General features: G+C 41.1%; 1 protein-coding gene and 1 non-coding gene across 2 annotated transcripts in view; both read right to left on the reverse strand.

The window, feature by feature from the left end:
* The window catches only part of LOC105494801 (RLF zinc finger), an 80,599-nt gene extending 55,758 nt beyond the window's left edge, over positions 1-24,841 (reverse strand). The window contains exon 1 of the mRNA XM_011763638.3: positions 24,579-24,841. Within this exon, the coding sequence (XP_011761940.3) occupies positions 24,579-24,815 (237 nt within the window). The 5' untranslated portion in view covers positions 24,816-24,841. The remainder of the gene's footprint in view (positions 1-24,578) is intronic.
* On the reverse strand, positions 7,973-8,079 carry LOC112429080 (U6 spliceosomal RNA). Its single transcript, XR_003021209.1, has one exon. It is a non-coding gene; the product is annotated as a U6 spliceosomal RNA (small nuclear RNA).
* Positions 24,842-25,256: the final 415 nt, after the last annotated feature.

Below are 25,256 nucleotides of genomic sequence, written 5' to 3' on the forward strand. Positions count from 1 at the left end.
CCGGATCTCAGCTCACTGCAAGCTCCGCCTCCCGGGTTTACGCCATTCTCCTGCCTCAGCCTCCTGAGTAGCTGGGACTACAGGCGCCCGCCACCTCGCCCGGCTAGTTTTTTGTATTTTTTAGTAGAGACGGGGTTTCACCGTGTTAGCCAGGATGGTCTCGATCTCCTGACCTCGTGATTCGCCCGTCTCGGCACTGCAAGCTCCGCCTCCCGGGTTCACGCCATTCTCCTGCCTCAGCCTCCCGAGTTGCTGGGACTACAGGCGCCCGCCACCTCGCCCGGCTAGTTTTTCGTATTTTTCAGTAGAGACGGGGTTTCACCGTGTTAGCCAGGATGGTCTCGATCTCCTGACCTCGTGATCCGCCCGTCTCGGCCTCCCAAAGTGCTGGGATTACGGGCTTGAGCCACCGCGCCTGGCCTTTCTTTTTTTTTTTAATGCAAGATTGGGTTGAAAGGATTACAGCCATCCAAATAAAAGGATGGCTGTAATCCTTTCAACCCAATCTTGCATTTAAAAAACTGGACTAGGCGAGGTGGCTCCCGCCTGTAATCCCAGCATTTTGGGAGGCCGAGGCAGGTGGATCACTTGAGATCAGGAGTTGGGACCAGCCTGGTAAACATGGTGAAACCCCATCTCTACTAAAAATACAAAAATTAGCCAGGTGTGGTGGCACATGCCTGTAGTCCCAGCTACTTGGGAAGCTGAGGCTGGAGAATTGCTTGAACCCAGCCAGCATTCAGTGGTACAATCACAGCTCACCGTAACCTCAAACTCCTAGGCTCAAGTGATCCTCTCTCCCAACCACCTCAACCTCCTGATTAGCTAGGACTGGAGAAGAGTATCACCATGCCCAGCCAATTAAAAGAAAATTTTTTTGTAGGGACAGGATCTCTTTGTTGCCCAGTCTGGTCTCAAATTCCTGGGCCTCAAGTGATCCTCCCACCTTGGCCTCTCAAAGTGCTGGGATTACAGGTGTGAGCCACTGTACCTAGCCATGGTCTCTTATTTTTCTTTGGGAACTGAAATCACAATTGGAGAAAAGGGGCAATAAATGACAAAGATGACCTCCTAAAGTTCATTCTACAGTGACCAAATTAATGGTCTCTCTCTTTTGTTTCAGTATATTCACTTATTCCACAAATACCTACTATTTTGTAGCAGTACTGTGCTGGAAAGTAAGGATGGAGACTCTATTCCTGCCCTTGAAAGGCTATGATATATACTAAGAGGTCAGATATATATGTAAAAAATTAGCTCACTTAGACACCATATTTGACTATTCTAAACTTTCTTATTGAGGTGCTCTCATTCACATCCCAAGCAGATTACCCTCAAATTACTCCCTCAAGTCCTTGCTATATACCTCAACTGCCTATTACGTATTTCCATCTGGATGTCCTATTCAAATCTCAAACTCAGCATGTCCAAAACCAAACATCTTCCCCAGCAAATATGCTCTTCCTCCTATGTTCCATCTGCCTCTTTCAGTAGCCAGAGCTAAAAAACTATCTTTGAAACCACCACACTAAAGTTTGTTGATTCTATCTCAGAAATACATTTGTCTCCTGTCCCTATGCTTTATCTCTGTAGCCATTCACCTAAACCAGGTCCCCAATATCCCTCATCTAGACTACTACATTGGCTCACTTCTCCAGGCTAAATAACCTCCAGTTCTGTAAATGTGTTATATCACAGTATGTCTGTACACTGAAAACATTAATGTCCAAGGGGAAAATGACTAGAAGAAATTAACTAAAATGCTTACATGGTTAGCACTGAGGTAGCAGGAATATGAGTAATTTTTGTCATCTTTATACTTTTCTAAACTTCTCAAATTTTCTTTAATAAGCATAACTGCATTTTTAAAGCAAAAAAAAATCTCCCCTCACCCTCAATTCTATCTATATTTCTCACTACATGGTTTCAAGGAGCTTGGCAGCATTCTGACTATTCTCTGAAACTATCAAGAAAGGAGAATTTCTTTCAGGATGGTCACATTTAATGTAAAGAATACATTCCAATTTAAATCTCACATAGTTCAGGATTAACTTTCCTAATGAAACAAATACAGTTATATTTACTGAGCACATAGTATGGATTAGGCACTTCCTAAGAGCTTTACAGGCCACTAAACTTATTTAATATGCACAACTCCATGACCTAGGTGATTTATTATCAGCCCATTTTAAAAATGAGGAGCCACTGTCAAGTTGTCTTTTGGGGATTTTTTTTTTTCCTTAATGAGGAAACAGATTGAATTATTTGGCCAAAGTCATCCAATAGGTAAGTGTTGGATTCAGGATTTGAACTAGAGCCATCTGGCTCCTCAGCCCACACTTAATCACCATGCTTTCTTTATGCCTTTTCACAATTCAACTATTTTAAGTGTGCTTTTAAATTCTGCCCCCTCACCCCCCAGCATCAGCTTTAATATTTTGCAGCAAGTTGTGCCATGGTCATTATTTGGCCTTCTTCCCGAGTTTACAACATCTAACTTCCATTTTAAAGTGACTGCTTCTGGGGAATGTTTTCAAGCAATGGCACTGACAGATATCCTGTATTTCAGAATGCTGGTGGGTCACAAAAAAAACTGACAAAAGATAGCTAGTGTTCATTTTCAAAGCTGTATGTCCTATGGCAATAGGAAGTTACATGTTTTCTAATAGAGAGGGGTTTGAATTATTTCAAATTTTGCACATAAAGCAAGAAACCTTGATTTAAATTTCTCCACTTGTGAAACTCCCAGGAAATTATACATTTCAGTAAAATGTGACTGCACTACAAGAGATAGACTTCCAGGAGAGGGCAGCACTTGAGATGGATCTCTGAAGTATGAGCAACAGTGACGGGAACAGGAGGACTCCAAAGAGAGAACTTTAAAGAAGTCAGAAAAGATGAATAGACAACTAGATGACTAGAACAGATGGGAGTAAATGGTGAAGACTTAAATGTCAGTAATGAGGATGCACCTCTTGGTGGAGGTTTCCCATCAAGAGACTAAGCTGAGAGTGACATGAAATGAAATGGAGAGAGAACAGCTGGCTGCTTACAACCAGGAAGTTAAGTGGCTAGAGTAAATTAAACCCCCTAAGTCTTTAACATATGCTGCTACTATGCCCCCTGCCTCATTTTCTATATTGGTTATAGGTGTTTTTTTTTAAAGCCAGAGATATGACTTTTACTCTATCTATCTATACTTTTTTCCATCCATCCTGATTAAATTTCACCAGATTCAGTCCATCAATCTCAGCCTACTAAGATTATTTTTAGATACCGATTCTGCCACAGGATTTAACTATGCTTTCTAGTTTCATTTCATTTTTAATTTTTAAAAATGCCTTTTGCTGTTCTGTCATAAAAATAACATAGCATTGTTAAATACATATGCAAAAATAAAAATTTAATAACCCATAATACCACTATCCAGAAACAGACCACTATTAACAGGCAATACATTAAGCTTGAGGAGTTTTTTTTATTATTTTTTTGGAGACGAAGTCTCCCTCTGTCACCAGGCTGGAGTGCAGGGGCATGATCTGCGCTCACTGCAACCTCCGCCTCCCAGGTTCAAGCGATTCTCCTGCCTCAGCCTCCTGAGTAGCTGGGATTACAGGTGCCCACCACCATGCCTGGCTAATTTTTTTGTATTTTTAGTAGAGAAGGGGTTTCACCATGCTGGCCAGGATGGTCTCGCTCTCTTGACCTCGTGATCACTGCAACCTCCGCCTCCCGGGTTCAAGCGATTCTCCTGCCTTAGCCTCCCAAAGTGCTGGGATTATAGGCATAAGCCACCATGCCGGCTGCTTGAGGGTTTTTTTAATGCCTAAACCAAATATTTTAATAGAATCATGCTATATGTCTTTCCATTTGTTGTAAAGTTTTCTTCAATGTCAGTGTTTTTATGGTTGCACAACTTTGTGTAAGTATATTTTATTACCCAATTATTTATGGACATAATGGCTTCTAACTTTGCAGTATTATATATAATATTAAGATGAACACCCCTAAACACTAAAATGAGCACCCCTATATCTAATTTCTCTCATGCATCCATGACAATGTTCTTATAATAATGTCCTATAAATGGAATTGCTGGGTGCATAATTTTTAAGGCTTTACATAGTGTCAAATTCTGCTCCAGAAAATTTGTTCCAATGTACATTCCTATTATTGGTGTTAAAAGGTGACAGACTGAGGAGCTGTAACAATTATTAGATATTATAATTGTAATATAACTTTTGAGGATCAGCTTACTAGAAGAAATACAATACTTTATTCAATTTACATTCTTTTCATCACTGTGGCAGTTCAAGAAAATTTTTCATATATTCCTTTAATAATCTAAACACCTAATTACTGCAGAGTAATCCATAAAAGACACATAGACCAATGCAATCTAATAGAAAGCCAAGAAATAAATCCAGGAATAAATCCTTGTATATGTGGTCAAATGAAAATGATTTTCACCTAGGGTGCCAAGACCATTCAATGGGAAAAAGACAGTGTGCTTCACTTCGCTTTTCTTTTCAGATGGAGCCTTGTACTGCTGGTCAGGCTGGAGTGCGCAGTGGTGCCATCTCGGCTCAACGCAACCTCCACTTCCCAGGTTTAAGCGATTCTCCTGTCTCATTCTCCCAAGTACCTGGGACTACAGGCACAAGCCACCACACCTGGCTAATTTTTGTATTTTTAGTAGAGATGGGGTTTCGCCATATTGGTCAGGTTGGTCTCAAACGCCTGACCTCAAGTAATCCATCTGCCTTGGCCTCCCAAAGTGCTGGAATTACAGGCGTGAGCCACTGCACCCGGGTGAAGACAGCCTTTTCATTCAACAATGTTAGGAAAACCAAATATTCATATGCAATAGACTGAAGCTGGACCTTACCTTACACCATTTACATAAACCAACTTGAAATGGATCAAAGATCTAAACATATGAACTAAAATGATAAAACTTTAGGAGAAAACATAGATAAACAGCTTCATTACATTGGATTTGGCAATTATTTCTTGACTATGACACCAAAAGCACAAGCAACACAAGTAAAAATAGATAAACTGGACTTCATCAAAATTAAAACTTCTGTGCATCAAAGGACACTCTCAAGAGAGTAAAAAGGCAACCCGTAAAATGGAAGAAAATACAGCAAATCATATATCTGTCGATGGATTAATATCTAAACACATAAAGACCTCCTGAAACTCAACAACAAAAAACAAGCCAATTAAAAATTGGGCAGAAGACTTGAAAAGACATTTCTCCAAGGAAGATGTACAAATGGCCAATAAGCACATGAAAAGATGTGAAACACCACTAATTAGGGAAATCCAAATCAAAACCATGAGATACGACTTCACACCCATTAGGATGACTATTATCTAAAATAAAAGAGGTCAGGCCGAGTGGCTCACACCTGTAATCCCAGCACTTTGGGAAGCCAAAGCAGGTTGATCACTTGCGGTCAGGAGCTCGAGACCAGTCTGGCCAACATGGTAAAACCCTGTCTCTACTGAAAAAAAAAAAAATTAGCCAGAAATGGTGGTGGGCGTCTGTAATCCCAGCCACTCAGGAGGCTGAGGCAGAGGAATCGCTTGATTCCGGGAGGCAGAGATTGCAATAAGTGAAGATCGTGCAACTGCACTCCAGCCTGGGTGACAGAGCAAGACCCGGTCTCAAAAAAAGAAAAGTAAAGAACAGAACAAGTGTTAGCAAGGGTATGGAGAAACAGGAAACTCTGTGCATTGCTGATAGAAAAGTAAAATGGTGCAGTGGTTTGGAAAATGGTATGGTGGTTCCTCCAAAAATTAAACAGAAATACCATATGATCCAACAATTTCATTTCAGTGTACATATCCCAAAGAAGTGACAGCAGGATCTTGAAGAGGTATTTGTACACATGTGTTCATAGCAGCATTATTTACAATAGCCAAAAGGAGGAAGAAACCCAAATGTTCATGAACAGATTAACAAAAGTGATATATCCATAAAATGAAGTATCATTCAGTCTTAAAGGGGAAGAAAATTCTGACACATGATACAACATGATGTATCTTGAGGACACTATATTAAGTGAAATTTGGCAGTCACAACAAGACAAATACTGTACAATTTCACTTATATGAGGTACCTAGGAATAGTCAAATTCATAGAGACAGATGGTAGAATGATGGTTGCCAGAAGGTGAAGAAAAAAGGGAATGGGGAGTTAGTATTTAATGGGTACATAGTTTCACTTTGGGAAGATGACAAAGTTCTGGAGATGGATGGAGGTAATGGTTGCACAACAATGTGAATGTACTTAATGCCACTAAGTTGTACACTCAAAAATGGTTAAGATGGCAAATTCTATGTTATGTATACTTTCCCACAATAAAAGTACCAAAAAAAAAAGAGTTAACTTTAAGTCTAGAGATTTTAGATTAGAAATTTTCAAGAAACTGAAGTGGATGAGCATGCAAAAGGAAGACGATGGGGGCCGGGGATGAGGAGGATAAATTCAAACTATCCTCCATTTCTGCATTAGCGAGCCATTATTACTAAAAGGACTGATTTACAATACTTCTTAAGTCTGGAGATTGTAAAGTTCAAACTTTATCATGCTGGGTAAAAGTATTACAATTCTGAGGTAGTTGTGTAACAACAGAGGGAAATAACAGGCATTCTGGCTACAGTTTCAAATCTCTGCCCCATCAATTACCAGATAACCTCTCTGAGTCTCATTTTCTGAAATCAGTCAACTGAAATTGACTACCCGTTTTGTACCGGCATCCTACAAAATAGCTCTTTAAAATATGGTGGTAAAGGCTGGGTAGGGTGGCTCACGCCTGTAATAGCAGCACTTTGGGAGGCCCAGGCTGGTGGATCACCTGAAGTCAGAAGTTCGAGACCAGCCTGGCCAACACTGCGAAACCGTGTCTCTCTTAAAAATACAAAAATTAGCTGGGTGTGGCGGCACAGGCCTGTAGTCCCAATTACTCAGGAAGTTGAGGCAGTATAATCACTTGAACCCAGGATGTGGAGGCTGCAGTGAGCTGAGATTACACCAGTGCTCTCCAGCCTGAACGACAGAGCGAGACTCCATCTCAAAAAAAAAAAAAAAAAAGGTGGTAAGGCTGGTACCAGTGGTTCATGCCTGGAATCCCAGCACTTTGGGAGGCCAAGGTGGGAGGACTGCTTGAGCTCAGGAGTTTGAGACCCGCCTGGGCTAAATATATCAAACCCTCATCTCTGCGGGGGGAGGGGGGGGACACACAAAACAAAAAAGACCATAGCAAGATCCCACCTCTCAAAAACAAAACAAAACAAAACAAACAAAAAAAAACACCAAAGACAGCTTTGGGTTAAAACTATTTTTTCAAAACAGTGGTAAAATACATATAAAATTTACTATCTGAACAATTTTTAGGTATATATTTCTGTGGTATTAAGTATTCACATTGTACATTGCTGTGCTGCCACTCTAACATCTACCCACCCAACTCCTGTCATCTTACAAAGCTGAAACTCTGAACTTACTAAAAAGCAACCCCCCCCTTCTCCCCTCCCTCTAGCCCTTGGAAACCACTATTCTATTTCCTGTCTCTATGTGCTATATAGCTTTCATGGTATATTATATTTTGTTTGAAAACGCAACATAAGAGTGTGGTATTGGCATCAGAGTAGACAAACAGATCAATGAAATAGAAGAGAATTCAGAATGAGACTCACACATGCATAGCTGACTAATTTTCAGTAAGGTGCAAAGGCAATTCAGTGAAGAAAGGATAGGTTTTCAATAAATGGTACTGCAACTTTTTTAAAAAATCACTCATATATATAGCTATAAATATACCTATATAACACTCATATATATATCTATAGATATATATATGAGTGTTTTTATTTTTTGTGTGTGTGAGCCAAAGATTTATCTGTTCATTTACTGCATTTGAAGTACTCTTCGATGACATCCTTGGCCTGAGACTCCCTGAAAAATATAGAATGCTTCAAAAATCTGCAAGTCATCCTTGCACAGGGGCCAAGCTAATCTTCTCTGTATCATTTCAATTTTAGCGTATGTGCTGCCGAAGCAAGCATGAGTGATTTTTCCATCCATCCCTCACACCATATATAAAAATTAACTCCAAATCAATCATAGACTTAAATGTAAAACCTAAAACTATACAATCTCCAGAAGAAAACAGCAGAACTTCTCTGTGATCTTGGATTAGACAGATTTCTTAGATATAACAGGAAAAACACAATTTATCAATATTAAGAATTTGTGTTCTTAGAAATACACTGTTGACCGGCGCGGTGGCTCATGCCTGTAATCCCAACACTTTGGGATCATGAGACTATCCTGGCTAATGCCATGAAACACTGTCTCTACTAAAAATACAAAAAAAACCCCACAAAAAATTAGCGAGGCATGGTAGCGGGCGCCTGTAGTCCCACCTACTCAGGAGGCTGAGGCAGGAGAATGGTGTGACCCCAGGAGGCGGAGCTTGCAGTGAGCTGAGATCATGCCACTGCACTCCAGCCTGGGTGACAGAGTAACACTCTGTCTCAAAAAAAAAAAAAAAAAAGAAAGAAATACACTGTTAAGGCCGGTTGTGGTGGCTCACACCTATAATCCCAGCAAGGGCAGATCACTTGAGGTCAGAAGTTCAAGACCAGCCTGGCCAACATGGCGAAACACTGTCTCATCTAAAAATACAAAAATTAGCCAGGTGTGGTTGCGGGCACCTGTTCCCAGGCTACTCAGGAGTCTGAGGCAGGACAATCACTTGAACCCGGGAGGCGGAGGCTACAGTGAGTTAAGGTCATGCCATTGCACTCCAGCCTGGGAGACAAAGTGAGACTCGGTCTCAAAAAAAAAATTAATTAATTAAAAATAAATAAATAAGAAATACACTGTTAAGAGAATAATAAAAAGAGAGAAGGCACAACCTAGGGAGAAAATATTTGCAAAAGCATATATCAGAAACACAAACACAACACCTCTCAAAATTCAACAATAAGAAAACAATTATTTTTCAATGGCAAAGATTTGGACACTTCATCAAAGAAGATATAAAGATGGCAAACATATGAAAAGACATGCGACATAAGTCATTAGAGCCAGGCGCAGTGGCTCACGCCTGTAACCCCAGCATTTTGGAAGGCCAAGGCAGGAGGATCGTTTGAGACCAAAAGTTCAAGACTAACCTGGGCAACATGGCAAAATCCCACCATTACAAAAAGTACAAAAAAATTAGCCAGGTGTGGTGACACAAGCCTGTGGTCCCAGCGATTTGGGAGGCTGTAGTAGGAGAATCACCTGAGCCTTGCAGGCAGAGGCTGCAGTGAGCCGAGATCACACCACTGCAGCCTGGGTGACAGAGTGAGACCCTGTCTCAAAATTTTAAAAAGCCATTAGGGAAATGCAAATTAGAATCACAATGAACTAACAGTAATTTTAGAGTGGCTAAAATGAAAATCACTGGCCACACCAAGTGTTAGTGAGGAGGTAGAAAACTAGAACGCTCACACACCGTTGATGTGAATGTAAAATAATACAACTACTCTGGAAAACCTGTCATGTGACCCAGTCATTCCACCTAGGTATTTACCCAAAAGAAAAGAAAAAGCATCTGTCCACACAAAGACTTCCACACAAAATGTTCGTAACAGCTTTATCTGTAGTAGTCAAAAACTGGAAACAATTCAAATGTCTATCAGTAAATAAACAAATCATGATATATCCATACAATGAATACTCATCAATAAAATAACTGCTGATATATAAAAGATGAATGAATTTCAATAATTATACAGATAGAAGCCAAAAAAAAGACCATATGATTATAGTATTTATATAAAATTCTTAAAAATGCAATCTAATGGCCGGGCGCGGTGGCTCAAGCCTGTAATCCCAGCACTTTGGGAGGCCGAGATGGGCGGATCACTAGGTCAGGAGATCGAGACCATCCTGGCTAACACAGTGAAACCCCGTCTCTACTAAAAAATACAAAAAACTAGCCGGGCGAGGTGGCGGGCGCCTGTAGTCCCAGCTACTCAGGAGGCTGAGGCAGGAGAATGGCGTGAACCCGGGAGGCGGAGCTTGCAGTGAGCCGAGATTGCGCCACTGCACTCCAGCCTGGGCGACAGAGCGAGACTCCGTCTCAAAAAAAAAAAAAAAAAAAAAAAAGCAATCTAATTTATAGAGAGAGCAAATCAGTAGTTAAGTGGGGATGGGAGGGTATGATACAGGAGGAGGGTAAGAAAGGGAATACAAAGCAGTAGGAAGAAACGTCTAGGGATGATGGATACAATCATAATCTTGATGGTTTCATGGATATTAAGATACTACAAAGCTCACCAAATTGTACTTTTTTTTTTTCTTTTGAGACGGAGTCTTGTTCTGTCACCCAGGCTGGAGTGCAGTGGCACAATTCTGCTCACTGCAACCTCCACTTCCCGGGTTCAAGAGATTCTCCTGCCTCAGCCTCCCAAATAGAATGAGAATTATTATTATTTTGAGTCGGAGTCTCATTCTGTCGCCCAGGCTGGAATGCAATGGCTCGATCTCAGCTCACTGCAACCTCCATCTCCCGGGTTCAAGCAATTCTCCTGCCTCAGCCTCCCAAGTAGCTGGGATTACAGGCACCTGCCACCACGCCCAGCTAATTTTTGTGTTTTTAGTAGAGACAGGGTTTCACCATATTGGCCAGGCCGGTCTCAAACTCCTGACCTCATGATCTGCCTGCCTCGGCCTCCCAAAGTGCTGGGATTACAGGCGTGAGCCACCGTGCCTGGCCAGAATGAGAATTTTAAGTGAAATCTCTTTAAGTTCAAATATACATATATGTTCTCCATTTCACATGACAAAAAAACACAAGATTGATCCAAATGTGATGTTTTATGCACATTTACTGTTAGAATTTTATGACATCGTCTGCTCTAGATTTAACTCCTCCCCGCCACCCGACAACAGAACAGAGTCTTGGTTCTCCTGTTCAGGCTGGAATGCAGTGGCACAAACACAGCTCACTGTAACCTCAAACTTTTCAGCTTAAGGGATTTCCTGCCTCAGCCTCCCAAATAGCTAGGACACCACAATGCCCAACTAACTTTTAAAAAGTTTTTGTAGAGACAGGGTCTCACTACATTGCCCAGTCTTGGTCTTGAACTCCTGGCTTCAAGAGATCCTCCCGCCTTGGCCTCCCAAAGCACTGGGATTACAGGTGTGAGCCACTGTGCTTGGCCCCTTGATTTAACATTTTCATTGACAATGTCCTTTAAAGACTGAAATCAAGATTGCACTACGAAGAAAAAACCAAATAAAGAAAGCGAGCATAACTAATGCAATACTTTCAGTTCTAATCAGTAGTTTCCACTGGGATGGGCATTTATTCTAGAGGGGCAAATGATAATCCATCAGGGAGAAGGAATATAATATTAATACTTATATTCAAATGAGTTTTTAAAAATCTCATCCCTTTTATGTATGTCTGTGTCTGTTTTATACAATATATAGGTATGGTACAAATAAAACATACTTTTAAAAGATATTAATTTATTTTGATAAGAATATACAAGACAAATATTTGGAGATGATTTAGAAAATAAATCTTATATAGCAAACATTTTTCAATAGAGTTATATAATTTTGGAGTAGAATCAAACCTTAAAGAGTATCTCATTTAAGGAGCAATATGAGGCCCCCCAAATAACAAGCTGACTTGCTCCAAGGTCACACATCCATTTGGTGGCACTCTATTTGAAAACATATAAAGGTCACTTTTTTTGTTTTTTTTTTGAGACAGAGTCTCACTCCTGTCACCTAGGCTGGAGTGCATTGGTACAATCTTGGCCCACTGCAACCTCTGCCACCCGCGTTCAAGCGATTCTCCTGCCTCAGCCTCCAGAGTAGCTGGGATTACAGGTGCCTGCCACTGTGCCTGGCTAATTTTTGTAGTTTTAGGAGAGACGGGGTTTCACCATCTTGGCCAGGCTGGTCTTAAACTCCTGACCTCCTGATTCACCCACCTCAGCCTCCCAAAGTGCTGGGATTACAGGCGTGAGCCATCATGCCCAGCCAGGTCACAGTATTTTTTATAGTTAGCTAATGGAAAGCACTGCAGTCTTTCCAGTTATTCAGCTATGACTTAGTCTTCCAGAGTTTAGAAGCATTGATTATAAGAGATCAATAAATGACTACACTGACAAACCTCTCACAAAGCCACCATCAATCACAAAAGTGTATCACACATTCCAATGGCTTCAGGTTAGGCTACAGCTCTAATTATAATTCTTTGGACATGTTCTGCTTCATGAGAACTTCAAAGAGATCTAAAATCTCAAGATTACATGATCAGCCTGGCACAGTAGCTCATGCCTGTAATCCCAGCACTTCGGAAGGCCAAGGTGGGCGGATCACTTGAGGCCACAAGTTTGAGATCAGCCTGGCCAACATGGCGAAACCCCAACTCTACTAAAAATACAAAAAATTAGCTGGGCATGGTGGCGCACGCCTGTAATCCCAGCTACTCGAGAGGTTGAGGCAGGAGAATCCCTTGAACTCAGGAGGTAGATGATGCAGTAAGCCGAGATCACACCATTGCACTCCAGCTTAATCAATAACAGCAAAACTCTGCCTCAAAAAACAACAACAACAACAAAAAAACTGAATATTATTAAAAATGCAAATTAGTGTAACAATCTGATAATTTTTTCCTATTAGATTGTCAAATATTAATAAGTTTAACAATACAAGCATTAGCAAGGATTTAGTAAAACGGGGACTCCCAAACACTACTGGCAGAAATACATATTCAACTTTTTGTAGGCAAGTATCCATCAAAACTTAAACATTCTCTTAATCCAGTAATTTCTTTTTTTGAGTCAGTGTCTCGCTCTGTTGCCCAGGACAGAGTACAGGCAAGTATCCATCAAAACTTAAACATCCTGTTTAATCCAGTCATTTTTGTTTTTGAGTCGGCATCTCGCTCTGTCGCCCAGGATAGAGTGCAGTGACGCAATCTCGGCTCACTGTAATCTCTGCCTCCCGGGTTCAACCAATTCTCTTGCCTCAGCCTCCAGAGTAGCTGGGACTACCGGCTACTTTTTGTATTTTTAGTAGACACAGAGTTTCCCCATGTTGGCCAGGCTGGTCTCGAACTCCAGAGCTCAGGTGATCCACCCGCCTTGGCCTCCCAAAGTGTTGGGACTACAGGTGTGAGCCGCCGCACCCAGCCTAATCCAGTAATTTCAATTCCAGATTTATGTTATAGATAGAAATAACCAGCACTTAATTTTATTTTATTTATTTATTTATTTTTTTGAGACAGTGTCTCGCTCTGTTGCCCAGGATAGAGTACAGGCAAGTATCCATCAAAACTTAAACATCCTGTTTAATCCAGTCATTTTTGTTTTTGAGTTGGCATCTCGCTCTGTCGCCCAGGATAGAGCGATCGCCCAGGATAGAGCGATCTCTGTCGCCCAGGATAGACTGTTGCGATCTCGGCTCACTGCAACCTCCGTCCCCTGGGTTCACACCATTCTCCTGCCTCAGCCTCCTGAGTAGCTGGGACTCCAGGCACCCGCCACCACGCCCGGCTAAGTTTTTTTTTTATTTTTAGTAGAGACGGGGTTTCAATGTGTTAGCCAGGATGGTCTCGATCTCCTGACCTTGCAGCACTTAATATTTAACTAAGTTCATGGGACACTTTATAATAACAAAATAACACAAATGTTTAAATTATGGTGTATGCTTAAAATGTACTGATAAAGAAAAGGGTCAACATATCAAATTAAAAAATAAATTGCAAAAGAGTAAGTATTTGTGTTTTTAAGGACACACGAGACTGTTAACAGTCATTTCCTCTGGGAAGCGACTGGAAAGATTGTGGGCAGAAGGAAAGAGGCTTTTACTTTTCCTTAAACCCTCCGTACTGTATTTTTTGCCTCAAAAAGTGCTTTTATAGTTTAAAAAAAATTTTTTTTTAGTTAAGAGTGTTGAAGGTGTTGCTACCTGTAGAATTTAAAATCAATGCAGTTTCTGATGGAATACTATGCATTTATTTCTTAATTACAGTAAGTCTACACATATTCCACATGAAAAGATGTCTACAATAATGAAATAAGCAGGTTTTAGTATAAAAGCTTGAAACCATTTTTTCTAAATATAGTACATATATATGTACACATCATATAGAAAAATTCTGGCCGGGCGCGGTGGCTCAAGCCTGTAATCCCAGCACTTTGGGAGGCCGAGACGGGCGGATCACGAGGTCAGGAGATCGAGACCATCCTGGCTAACACAATGAAACCCCGTCTCCACTAAAAATACAAAAAAATTAGCCGGGCGTGGTGGCGGCGCCTGTAGTCCCAGCTACTCGGGAGGCTGAGGCAGGAGAATGGCGGGAACCCAGGAGGCGGAGCTTGCAGTGAGCCGAGATCGCGCCACTGCACTCCAGCCTGGGCGACGGAGCGAGACTCCGCCTCAAAAAAAAAAAAAAAAAAAAAAAAAAGAAAAATTCTATAGATATACATTCCTAAATTGTTAACAATGGTCTACCTAGGAAAAGGTAGTACTGGAGTACATAAAAGTGTGTGTGACAGGAGCTTTTACTTCTTATTCTCCCCTTTGATACTGTTCTAATTTTTAACAATTAGAATGTATGCATGAGTTGTTTGCACAATTAGAAATTGTAATATTTATATAAACACATATTCTATACGTGTTTTTCCAAAAATCTGATAAATACACCAAGCTATTGAGTGACTTTATATGGTACTGTCACTATCTAATTCATCTATTTGTAAATCTTGTTTTAAGTTTCTGGAATGAGCACCCACTAGTTTTGAGTCGCAAAAACTAAAATATTTATGTTTGCTTTATTACTTTTGGATACCTTATATATATTTTAAACATATATCTGAAAAAAGCAAAGATGATGAAATGGAATCACAACAAAATGCCTATTTTGTAAAATTATATATCATAAAAATGCAATTCCCAAGCAAGGATATACATTTTATCATATGCGATAATAATTCTTATAACAAATGTCCACATTATTAAGAAATTGTGCTGGCTAATATGACATATTCAGGTTATTTCCTTGGTAGTAAGAATACCAAGAAATCAGGCTGGGAGTGGTGGCTCACATCTCTAATCCCAGTGCCTTGGGAGGCTGAGGTGGGAGGATCACTTAAGGCCTCAAGTTCAAGACCAGCCTGGGCAATACAGTAAGACCCTGTCTCTACGAAAATTATTTTTAAAGTAGCTGGGCACTATGTCATGCACCTGCAGTCCTAGATATTTGAGAAGCTGGGGTGGGAGGATCACTTGAGCCTAAGAGTTTGAGGTTACACTAAGTTAAGATTGTACCACTGCATTCCAGCCTGAGCAAGGGAGTAAGATCCTGTCTCTAAATTGAAACAAACAAACAAAAAAACAACTATCAAATCAAATGTCAGCACCAAAAGCTGCTAGATCCAAATAATAATAATAATATTGACAAGAATAGCACTCAAAAAGACAGTAATCAGAGTCAGCACAAAAGTGGGGAGAATAAACAAATACATTAGTAATCCCAGCCTAACTATGTTGCAGCAATATAGGTAAACCTATAAGAATAAATCTTGACTCAAGATACGTCTGAAATATAACTCATTCTCAACTTTCTCCAAATTATAACACACTAAAATATTTTTCATATGTAACAATACACATAATGTAATCCCTGAAAAACCTTCGGAGGAGAAATTTTTTCATAAAAAGCTCAGAGTCAGCCAGTTTTACAAATAAATTTTAGCAAGTAGGCTAATGCACAAATACAGAATCCGCAAATAGTGAGAACCAACTGTATATTCAAAGAACTGAAGGAAACATGCCTAAAGAATTAAAGAAGGCCGGGCGAGTTGGCACACACCTGTAATCCCAGCAATTTGGGAGGCTGAGGAGGGAAGATCACAAGCTCAGCAGTTTGAAACCAGCTTGGGCAACATGGCGAAACCCTGTCTCTACAAAATACAAAAATTAACAGGGCGTGGTGGCGCGCCTGTGGTCCCAGCTACTAGAGAGGCTAGGTTGGGATGACTGCCTAAGCCTGGGAGGTTGAGGCTAACAAGGCTACAGTGAGCTGTGATTGCACCACTGCACTCCAACCTGAGCAACACAGCAAGACCCTGTCTCAAAAAAAACAAAGAACAAAAAAAAGCTCAGAATCACGTTTTAGGCTAAAACTAAATAATTAAAAGTCAGTGACAGGCAGAAAGACAAGGCAATCATCTCTTCACCTCTGCACTCTGCTTTATTATAGTAAAAAAAAAAATGTGACTCTTAAGCTGACAAAGGCTTCAGAATATGGCAAAATGTTCTAGACCTGGTAAGTTTGGCAAATGCTGCACAATACCTAATGTCTCTCTTGGAAATTTACAATGTATTTTAACATTTAAAACGCTTATCCCATGGCCGGGCATGGTGGCTCACGCCTGTAATCCCAGCACTTTGGAAGGGTGAGGCGGGTGGATCACCTGAGGTCAGGAGTTCAAGACCAGCCTGGCCAACATGATGAAACCCTATCTCTACTAAAAATACAAACAGCCAGGTGTGGTGGTGAGCATCCGTAATCCCAGCTACATAGGAGGCTGAGGCAGGAGAATCGCTTGAACCTGGGAGGCAGAGGTTGCAGTGAGCCGAGATCACGTCACTGCACTCCAGCCTGGGCAACAAGAGCGAAATTTCAACTCAAAAAAAAAAAAAAAAAAAAGCTTATCCCAACTTACATGAACATAGAACCCTTATTTCAAGAAGCACTTATTAATAAATATATCACATGGAGTGAAACACAGTTTAGGAAATTCTGATGCAAGAAAAAAGAACATAGGCTCTAGAGTCTAAAGAACTCACCACCACTTACCAGCTGTGTGATCCTGGGAAAGTTACTTAACTTCTCTGGACCTGTTTTCTATCTGTAAAATGAAAATCACACTACCTACCTGAGGGCTTGGCACACAAAAAGATCCTCAATAAATTATTTAGGCCCTCAAATTTTTCATGTACTGGATTGTATGTTGGCCTTGTGCCAGCAATGAAAGTTTTATTATATAAATTTCTATTTATGTTAAAACATATTATTATTATTTTTTTTAAAATGGAGTTTTGCTCTTGTTGCCCAGGATGGAGTACAATGGCACAATCTCTGCTCACTGCAACCTCTGCCTCCCAGGTTCAAGTGATTCTCCTGCCTCAGCCTCCCAAGTAGCTGGGGTTACAGGTGCCTGCCAAAACATCCGGCTAATTTTTTCTATTTTTAGTAGAGACGGGGTTTCACCATGTTGGCCAGGCTGGTCTCGAACTCCTGACCTCAGGTGATCCACCTGCCTTGGCCTCCCAAAGTGCTGGTATTACAGGCGTGAGCCACCGTGCATGGCCAAAACATATTATTTATACAAAATTTAATGCATTTTATATGAAATATTTTATTATATAATAAAAATGAGGCTCTACTCTTAGTTGATCAAGATTCAAAAAACAATAAGGTGTGGTCCCTGCTGGGAAGCAGGATAAACTGGTTGACAAAAAAAGTGTCTCTTTCTCTCTTGGCCAGGCACAGTGGCTCACGCCTGTAATCCCAGCACTTTGGGAGGCCGAGGTGGGCAGATCACTTGAGTCCAGAAGTTCGAGACCAGCCTGGCCAACATGGCAAAACCCCATCTCTATTAAAAACACAAAAATTAGCTGGGCGTGGTGGCAAGCACCTGTAGTCCCAGCCACTCTAGAGACTGAGGCACGAGAATTGCTTGAACCCAGGAGGCGGAGGTTGCAGTGGGCTGAGATCTTACCACTGCACTCCAGCCTGGGCAACACAGAAAGACTCTGTCACAAACAAACAAACAAACAAACAAGTATCTTTCTATCTATTTATTTATTTATTGAGACAAGGTCTCACTCTGTCGCCCAAGCTGGAGTAGAGTGGCGTGAATATGGCTTACTGCAGCCTCAACCTCCTGGGCTCAAGTGATCCTCCTGCCTCAGCCTCCTGAGTAGCTGGGATCACAGGTATGCATTACCACAACTGGCTAATTTTAAAATTTTTTGGAGAGACAAGGTCTCACCATGTTGCCCAGGCTGGTCTTGAACTCTGGGGCTCAGGGGATCCTCTCGCCTTGGTCTCCCAAAGTGCTGGCGGGGATTACAGGCATGAGCCACCACAGCTGGCCAAATGTCCCTATTTCTTGATAAAGACAGTTAAGACTTGCTTGTTACTCTCAAAAATAAGAGTGGGAGATACAGGAAAGGGAGGAGATAAAGATGAACAAGCATTTAGTGAGTACCCACTAAGTTTTAGAGACTAGGCACTAGGTAAATAAAAGCCAACATCTTCATAGCACTTACATCCCAGTTGGGGAGACTGATATACAAGATCAGCAGTGATCTGAAGGAAAATAAAGTAGTACTTAAAGAGGTGAAAGGCAATGGGGAAGTGCTATTTTAGATAAGACAGTCAAGGAAGGTCACTAGGAAAGGTGACAAGCGTCTAGACCTGAATGAAAATAAAACAAGAAGAGAAGCTAGTGCATTAAAAACTTATTGAAATATATGAGAGAGGTAAGGCTCAAGAGCCTTCATGGCCATCAACCTCAAGGTAAGCAGACTGATTATTCCCATCTTGGCATCTCCAAACTATTGTCCTGTTAGGTGGCTAAATCTTCCTCAATACTAGGCCTCTCATTTTCTCTCTCCATCAATGCTATTCCTCACTGCACACATGTAAATGTGTACATTATTATATGAATGTAGGCTTAGGGTGATAAGTAATGTCTCCAAGAAATGGCCAAAAGCTCCTATCCTGTTCCTTTATAGTAACTTCTTTTTTTTAAATTATACTTTAAGTTCTAGCGTACATGTGCACAACATGCAGGTTTGTTATGTATGTATACATGTGCCATGTTGGTGTGCTGCACCCATTAACTCATCATTTACATTAGGTATATCTCGTAATGCTATCCCTTCCCTCACTCCCCACCCCACGATAGGCCCCAGTGTGTGATGTTCCCCACCCTGCATCCAAGTGTTCTCATTGTTCAATTCCCACCTAAGAGTGAGAACATGCGGTGTTTGCTTTTCTGTCCTTGTGACAGTTTGCTCAGAATGATGGTTTCCAGCTTCATCCATGCCCCTACAAAGACATGAACTCATCCTTTTTTATGGCTGCATAGTATTCCATGGTGTATATGTGCCACATTTTCTTAAGCCAGTCTATCACTGATGGACATCTGGGTTGGTTCCAAGTCTTTGCTATTGTGAATAGTGCCGCAATAAACATATGTGTGCATGTGTCTTTATAGCAGTATGATTTATTATCCTGTGGGTATATACCCAATAATGGGATGGTTGGGTCAAATGGTATTTCTAGTTCTACATCCTTGAGGAATTGCCACATAATGTCTTCCACAATGGTTGAACTAGCTTACAGTCCTACCAACAGTGTAAAAGTGTTCCTATTTCTCCACATCCTCTCCCTTTATAGTAATTTCTTATGGTAAATTTGTTTTTTACATAATAGATTTTACATTAGGTGTTCCCCCTAAAGTACTGTTTTTTAAGTGTGTATCTCATGTGTGTATCATGAAGTCCCTACAATACAATCCATTTAACAAATCAGTTTTGTGTGACAGGCATTGTACTAATTGCTAGGTACTAAGTATACAAAAAAAAAATAAATAAACAAGATCCCTGCTCTTGTTGATTTATAAGTCAATACAAAAGACAAACATGGAAACAAATATTTAGGCACCACGTTTATGTACTGGAAGCTAATAGAATACATTGGAGAAAGAACCACCTAATTCTGCCTGCTGAAATCAGAAAAAGCTTCTGAAAGACCCTAATATTTGAGCCAGGTCTTGAAGGATAAATAGGTAGATAGGGAAAGGAAGACCCTGGGTTACTGAGGCAGAGTGAGAAATGGACACAGTGGTGAAGGTGGGATCAAACCAACTTTTTAAATGAGGCTGGAAAAATGGGAGTTGGTGGTTCGGATTCCAAAAGGCTTTGTATACCAAGCTAATAAGTTTGAACTTTATCTTGCCTTTGGGGGGAAAAAAATTTGAGGCATTTTAGAGAATAAAGTGACTAACAAGATTATATTTATAATTTAGAAAGAACACAAAGATGAACTGCAGATAATGTCAGTCAGAAAACAAGAGATTAGTGAAGAGGTGGCTGCAATAGGAGAAAACCTGAAAGAAGACAGTGACAGCAATAAAATTAAGAATTAAAACTATAGGTATATACAAAGTGTCAAGGAAAAAAAAAATCCCCCCTGGCCGGGCGCGGTGGCTCAAGCCTGTAATCCCAGCACTTTGGGAGGCCGAGACGGGCGGATCACGAGGTCAGGAGATCGAGACCATCCTGGCTAACACAATGAAACCCCGTCTCTACTAAAAATACAAAAAAATTAGCCGGGCGTGGTGGCGGCGCCTGTAGTCCCAGCTACTCGGGAGGCTGAGGCAGGAGAATGGCGGGAACCTGGGAGGCGGAGCTTGCAGTGAGCCGAGATCGCGCCACTGCACTCCAGCCTGGGCGACAGAGCGAGACTCGGCCTCAAAAAAAAAAAAAAAAAAGGAATTTAAAAAAAAAAAAGAAAAAAAAAAATCCCAAACAAATAAGAGGAAATCTATCTGGTGAATCAGGAAAAGCTTCACAGAAGGGATGACATTTATACTGGGCCCTAAAGAAGAAAAATCTCCCATGCAGAAAATGAGAGAACCTCACAATGAAAGGGAAAGGCATGGCCTGAGATCTTGTTAACGTAGTTAATACGTTTATTGGATCTTGAAAAGTCAAATGAAAATTAAAATCATCTTTCCCAAAATAATGTGCTTGGAAAGATACAGACAAAATTTTAATCACAGGAATAACTGCAATCACACGTTGGTCCATGGACTGACTCCAAGTATAGAACTCCTGAATAGGAGTAAACAGTTGGATTCAGGTGATGAGACTGAGGGGAGGGTTGAAAAGCATGCTGAGACCAAGGCTGTGAAAACTTTTTGCTACAAAGCTAAGAAATCTGGATAACACAGACAATTCTGGAGGTATTTTTTAAAATAGAGATTTTCTTATTAAGTCCTTACAACAATGAATCTGCATACAAAACATAAGTGCTATTATCCATTTGCAAAAGAATTAAGGTTTAAAGAAAATAACATGCCCAAGGTTACACAACTATTTCAATAGTGAAGCCAGTACACAGGTTATCTGACTCACAGCCCTTGTACTCCATCACTAATCTAGGAAAAATGGAAATTTTAATGCAGTACTTACTTATTTTAGCCATTAAAAATCTATGAAGTCACTGTTAGTCTTGAACCTAAAAGTGTCTCATATAAACATGGTTTAGTCATAAAATTACTTTGCCTAGTATTCTCAAAGTGTAATCATATAATCACCCAACAATTCCAATTTTGATAACGAAGTTTACTTAAAGTCTTCAAAATTTCTGTTACAAATAGAGACACCAACTGTAAAACTTAAGGAATCTTGGTCCCCAAAATACAGCAAAAACTTGAGAAGACATCATCAATTTTTCAGGAAAACAAAGAAAGACTGTTTTCTAAAGTTAATCTTATCCACACTGTCTGGCAGTGGTTTCACAAAAGGAACTGAAAGGAAGAGAAAAAACAAACCACATCCCATAGTCACTTAATACAATTTTTCACTGAATACAGTTTGACCTAAGTATCATTTTCTTAGTAACTATTACTTTCAGTGTTTCATTTTATCATATTCACAAACATATGAAAGTTGAAAATACGCCCAGAATGAGACAAGCTTCTCTATTCACTCATATGTTAGTTTATTTCTTGATTTGGTGCAATTCCAAAGATAGAGCCATTTCTTTTAAGTGCTGCAAGAGTTGGAGAGAATATGGTCCCAGGATGTTGCAAAAGGGATCTGCTTGGTACAATCTAAGTCTCTAGGACATTTCTAACTAAATAACTGATGAAAATACATTTGTAGTATTAAGCATCCCATAAGCAGGGGTCAGGCCTTTATGATAATGTAAAAATGCCTACTACCTATCTTTATATATTATGTGCTCCTCTCCTAGAGTCCGAGAAAACTGTCTTACTAGGTTCCCATCTTCAGAACTGTCACACAATCAGTGCTCCTTAAGTGAATGAATATATCTTATTCTTCTTTTCAAATGTGAAACCAAGAGTTATTCAACAAAATTTATTGATGGTGAAAATTTTCCTGCTTCTTCATACAATTTTTACTTTTTCTGTATCAGGTCACCAAGGACATAGTTGATTTTATCTGGACTACAGGGAAAAATGTGTCAAAAATATGACAAATTTTGTGAAGACTTGTACACAAACTTTCTATTCTGATTGTATAAGGCATTATAAGGAGATAAAGATCAGTAAATAAGATAGTTTTGCAGACATGGTTACCCAAGATTATTAGCTAAGAAGTGGTAAAGTCACAGTCAAGACCCAACTAACTCCCAATCCCATGTACTTTCTATTACAATATAGTGCTACAGGAATACTTGTTCTTACTTCATTTATTAGTCTAAAAAACAATTTTTGGAAAAATTTTAGGTTAAAAAAAAAAACTTCATAGAAAAGACAAATTACACATGCTTTCTTTTAAAAATTCTTCTGGGCCATCACATCTCTGGTGTCACCAAGACTCAAGACATTAAAATATTACGTTAAATAAAACTGCAGTTGCAAGCACTAGACATAAAGCAGAATACATATATATGTGATCCTTTGACAAGTTTCAATGTGACTGGTTACATTCATTCTTGTCATCTTTCCAGGGAGACAACTCAAGCTTAGAAGTCTTACCCAAAACCCACAGTTGTTTTCTGCACCACCACTCTCCTTCCATTAGTTTCCCCTTCTCCCATAGCATTCTGGGTCCTGACCAATCTCTACCTTTGGCACTGGGATGCTTCCCCACCCGAGACCTTCACGGTGACTCATTTTCATCCTTGCAGCCCACAGGGTCTACTATCTAAAGTGGCCTCTCCCAGTTACTTCTTTCTAAGCACATATTACAATTTATAATTAATCTTTTTACTTATTTTTACTACTTAATTGTCTTTCCCATCGGGATATCCCATGAGGGCTCTCTCCTCACCATTGTCTCTACAACACCTCCTTTTCAATCATTACCAAAACCGCACTGGAAATACTGTCATTTCTACCACCTCCCACCAACTTGTAAGTTCATCAAGGCTAAGTGCTGTCTTACTCATGTTTCCCCAGCACTTGGTAAAGTCCCTGGCACTATCCTATAAAGTCAGTAAAAATTTGTAAAATAAATTAGCTTACTAAACAAGGATGATTACTGCTAAGGAAGCTGAGAACAATACATTAACATTTAATAGTACAGGGCAATGTTGCAGGTTGTACACACAAAAACTGGAGTGGTACAATCCATGGAAAAGATGAGTAAGGACAAAATTCCATTCAAAGAGATGAAGTGCTTCTGTCTCGGCAGAGAGAGGGAGAAAAGCAATCAAGCAACCTAACTTTTATTCTACTCCGGACCAACAGAGCAAATTGCCCCCCAAAATTATTATTTTAGAACGCCGCAATTTATTCAGCATACTGGACTACTTATTAAGACTCCAAGTACCAACATACTACGATTATTTTGCATTTTCTAAGGTACAACAGATAAGGAGCAGAGGGGTGCCTCTGAAACCTGACAGAACAAACATTGGAAGTAGAAATAATAATGGCCAATATTCATATTTGTAAAAGACTTGAAAACATACAGAAAAATCTCGGAGTGGTCATGGAGACTAAACACACCCATAAATATGTAATCATAGGTTAGGACCCACCATGGCACAGAAATGATCATACGACTGCCAAAAGAGGCCACACTCTACATCCCTCTTCCCATCCTCTTCTACCCAAAGAGTCAGCCTTATTCTCGGTAGCACAATCCTCTCAAAGAAACACAGAAAAGACGAAAGAACAGCTTAAACGTCAAAAAAAAAAGAAAGAAAGAAAAAGAAAAAAGAAAAAAACAGCCAACCAACCGGCTCTGCAATCCCTAATCAGAAAGCCCTAGACGCCTTTCGAAGCCAACTGTCATACCTTTTAGGAGCCCAAAAGATGTTAACTCCAAAAATAAATCTCTGGCCCCAACACGCCTCTCTGGATTATTCAGAAAAACCTGGGTTTAACAGTTCGGAGATCTGCACTCCACTCAAAAAAGGATCTCCCGGCAGGGACAAGCAAGCAATCCCTCAGGGGGCAGTGGCGCTCCAACCACCCGGTCAGGACACAGGCAACGGCGACAGGGCACAACCCTTCCAGGGACCCGCCAGGGCCCTCCGGGATCTCAGTAAGGCTCAGAGCAAAACGCCCCAGGGGTGGCCAAAGTCGGGCAGTGGCGCAGGGGGGCCAGCGGTCGAGCTTCCGAGCTGGGCCTTCCCGGCCCGGGGGCGCGGCGAGTCACTGAGGTGGCGCCTTTCAGTTCGGACCCGGCTGCTTGCAGAGTATCCAGGGCCTCTTTCCCTGACTTCCCCGCCCCGCCGCCCTCAGCCAGCCAGTCAGCCCCTCACCTGGCAGAAGCTCCGGCAGTAGTTCAAAGATGAGACCTCCGACACCTCTTGCTCCCTCAGCTCTGTCTCCAGCTGCCACAGACACGGCCGCAGTCCCAAGGCTCCCGGCGCTGGAGATACGGGGCGATGACCCCGAACCATGGACTCAGTCTCGGCTCCATCTCCGGCTCCCGCTACCGCCGGAGCCTCAGCCCCAGCCCCGGCGACAGCGGCGGCGTCTCCCTTTCCGTCCGCCATCTTCCCACGGCCCACCAGCGCGTAGGCAACCAAGCCACGTGACTCAGCCCTGGCCCTGCCCCCGTCCGCCCGCGCATGGTGACGCACTCCTTAGCGACGCGGGCGCCAGCCTGATTCCGTCACTTGGACTCCGGGTGCTCCTCCTCTCAGTGGCCTACGCATCAACAGTCCTGACAACAACCCAGCAACAACTGGTCAGAGGCTATGCCCACCTAGACCCCTTTGAGGTCATGGGATCACGGAGCCAGAAATGCCTGTAGAGCAATCTGGATATGAGGGGGATGACATCTGAACTGCGATCTGAAGGTAGCCCTGAAAGGAACATAGCGAAAAGCATCCCTGGTAGAAGGAAAATAAGCGAAGATTGTGAGGCCGAAATGAAGAGTAACATCAAGGGAACTTGGTTTATGATAAAGACGGCATTTCAAGTCAGTGGGCGAA

The sequence above is a fragment of the Macaca nemestrina genome, chromosome 1 (assembly GCF_043159975.1).
Source record: "Macaca nemestrina isolate mMacNem1 chromosome 1, mMacNem.hap1, whole genome shotgun sequence".
In the NCBI taxonomy this organism is placed as follows: Eukaryota; Metazoa; Chordata; class Mammalia; order Primates; family Cercopithecidae; genus Macaca; species Macaca nemestrina.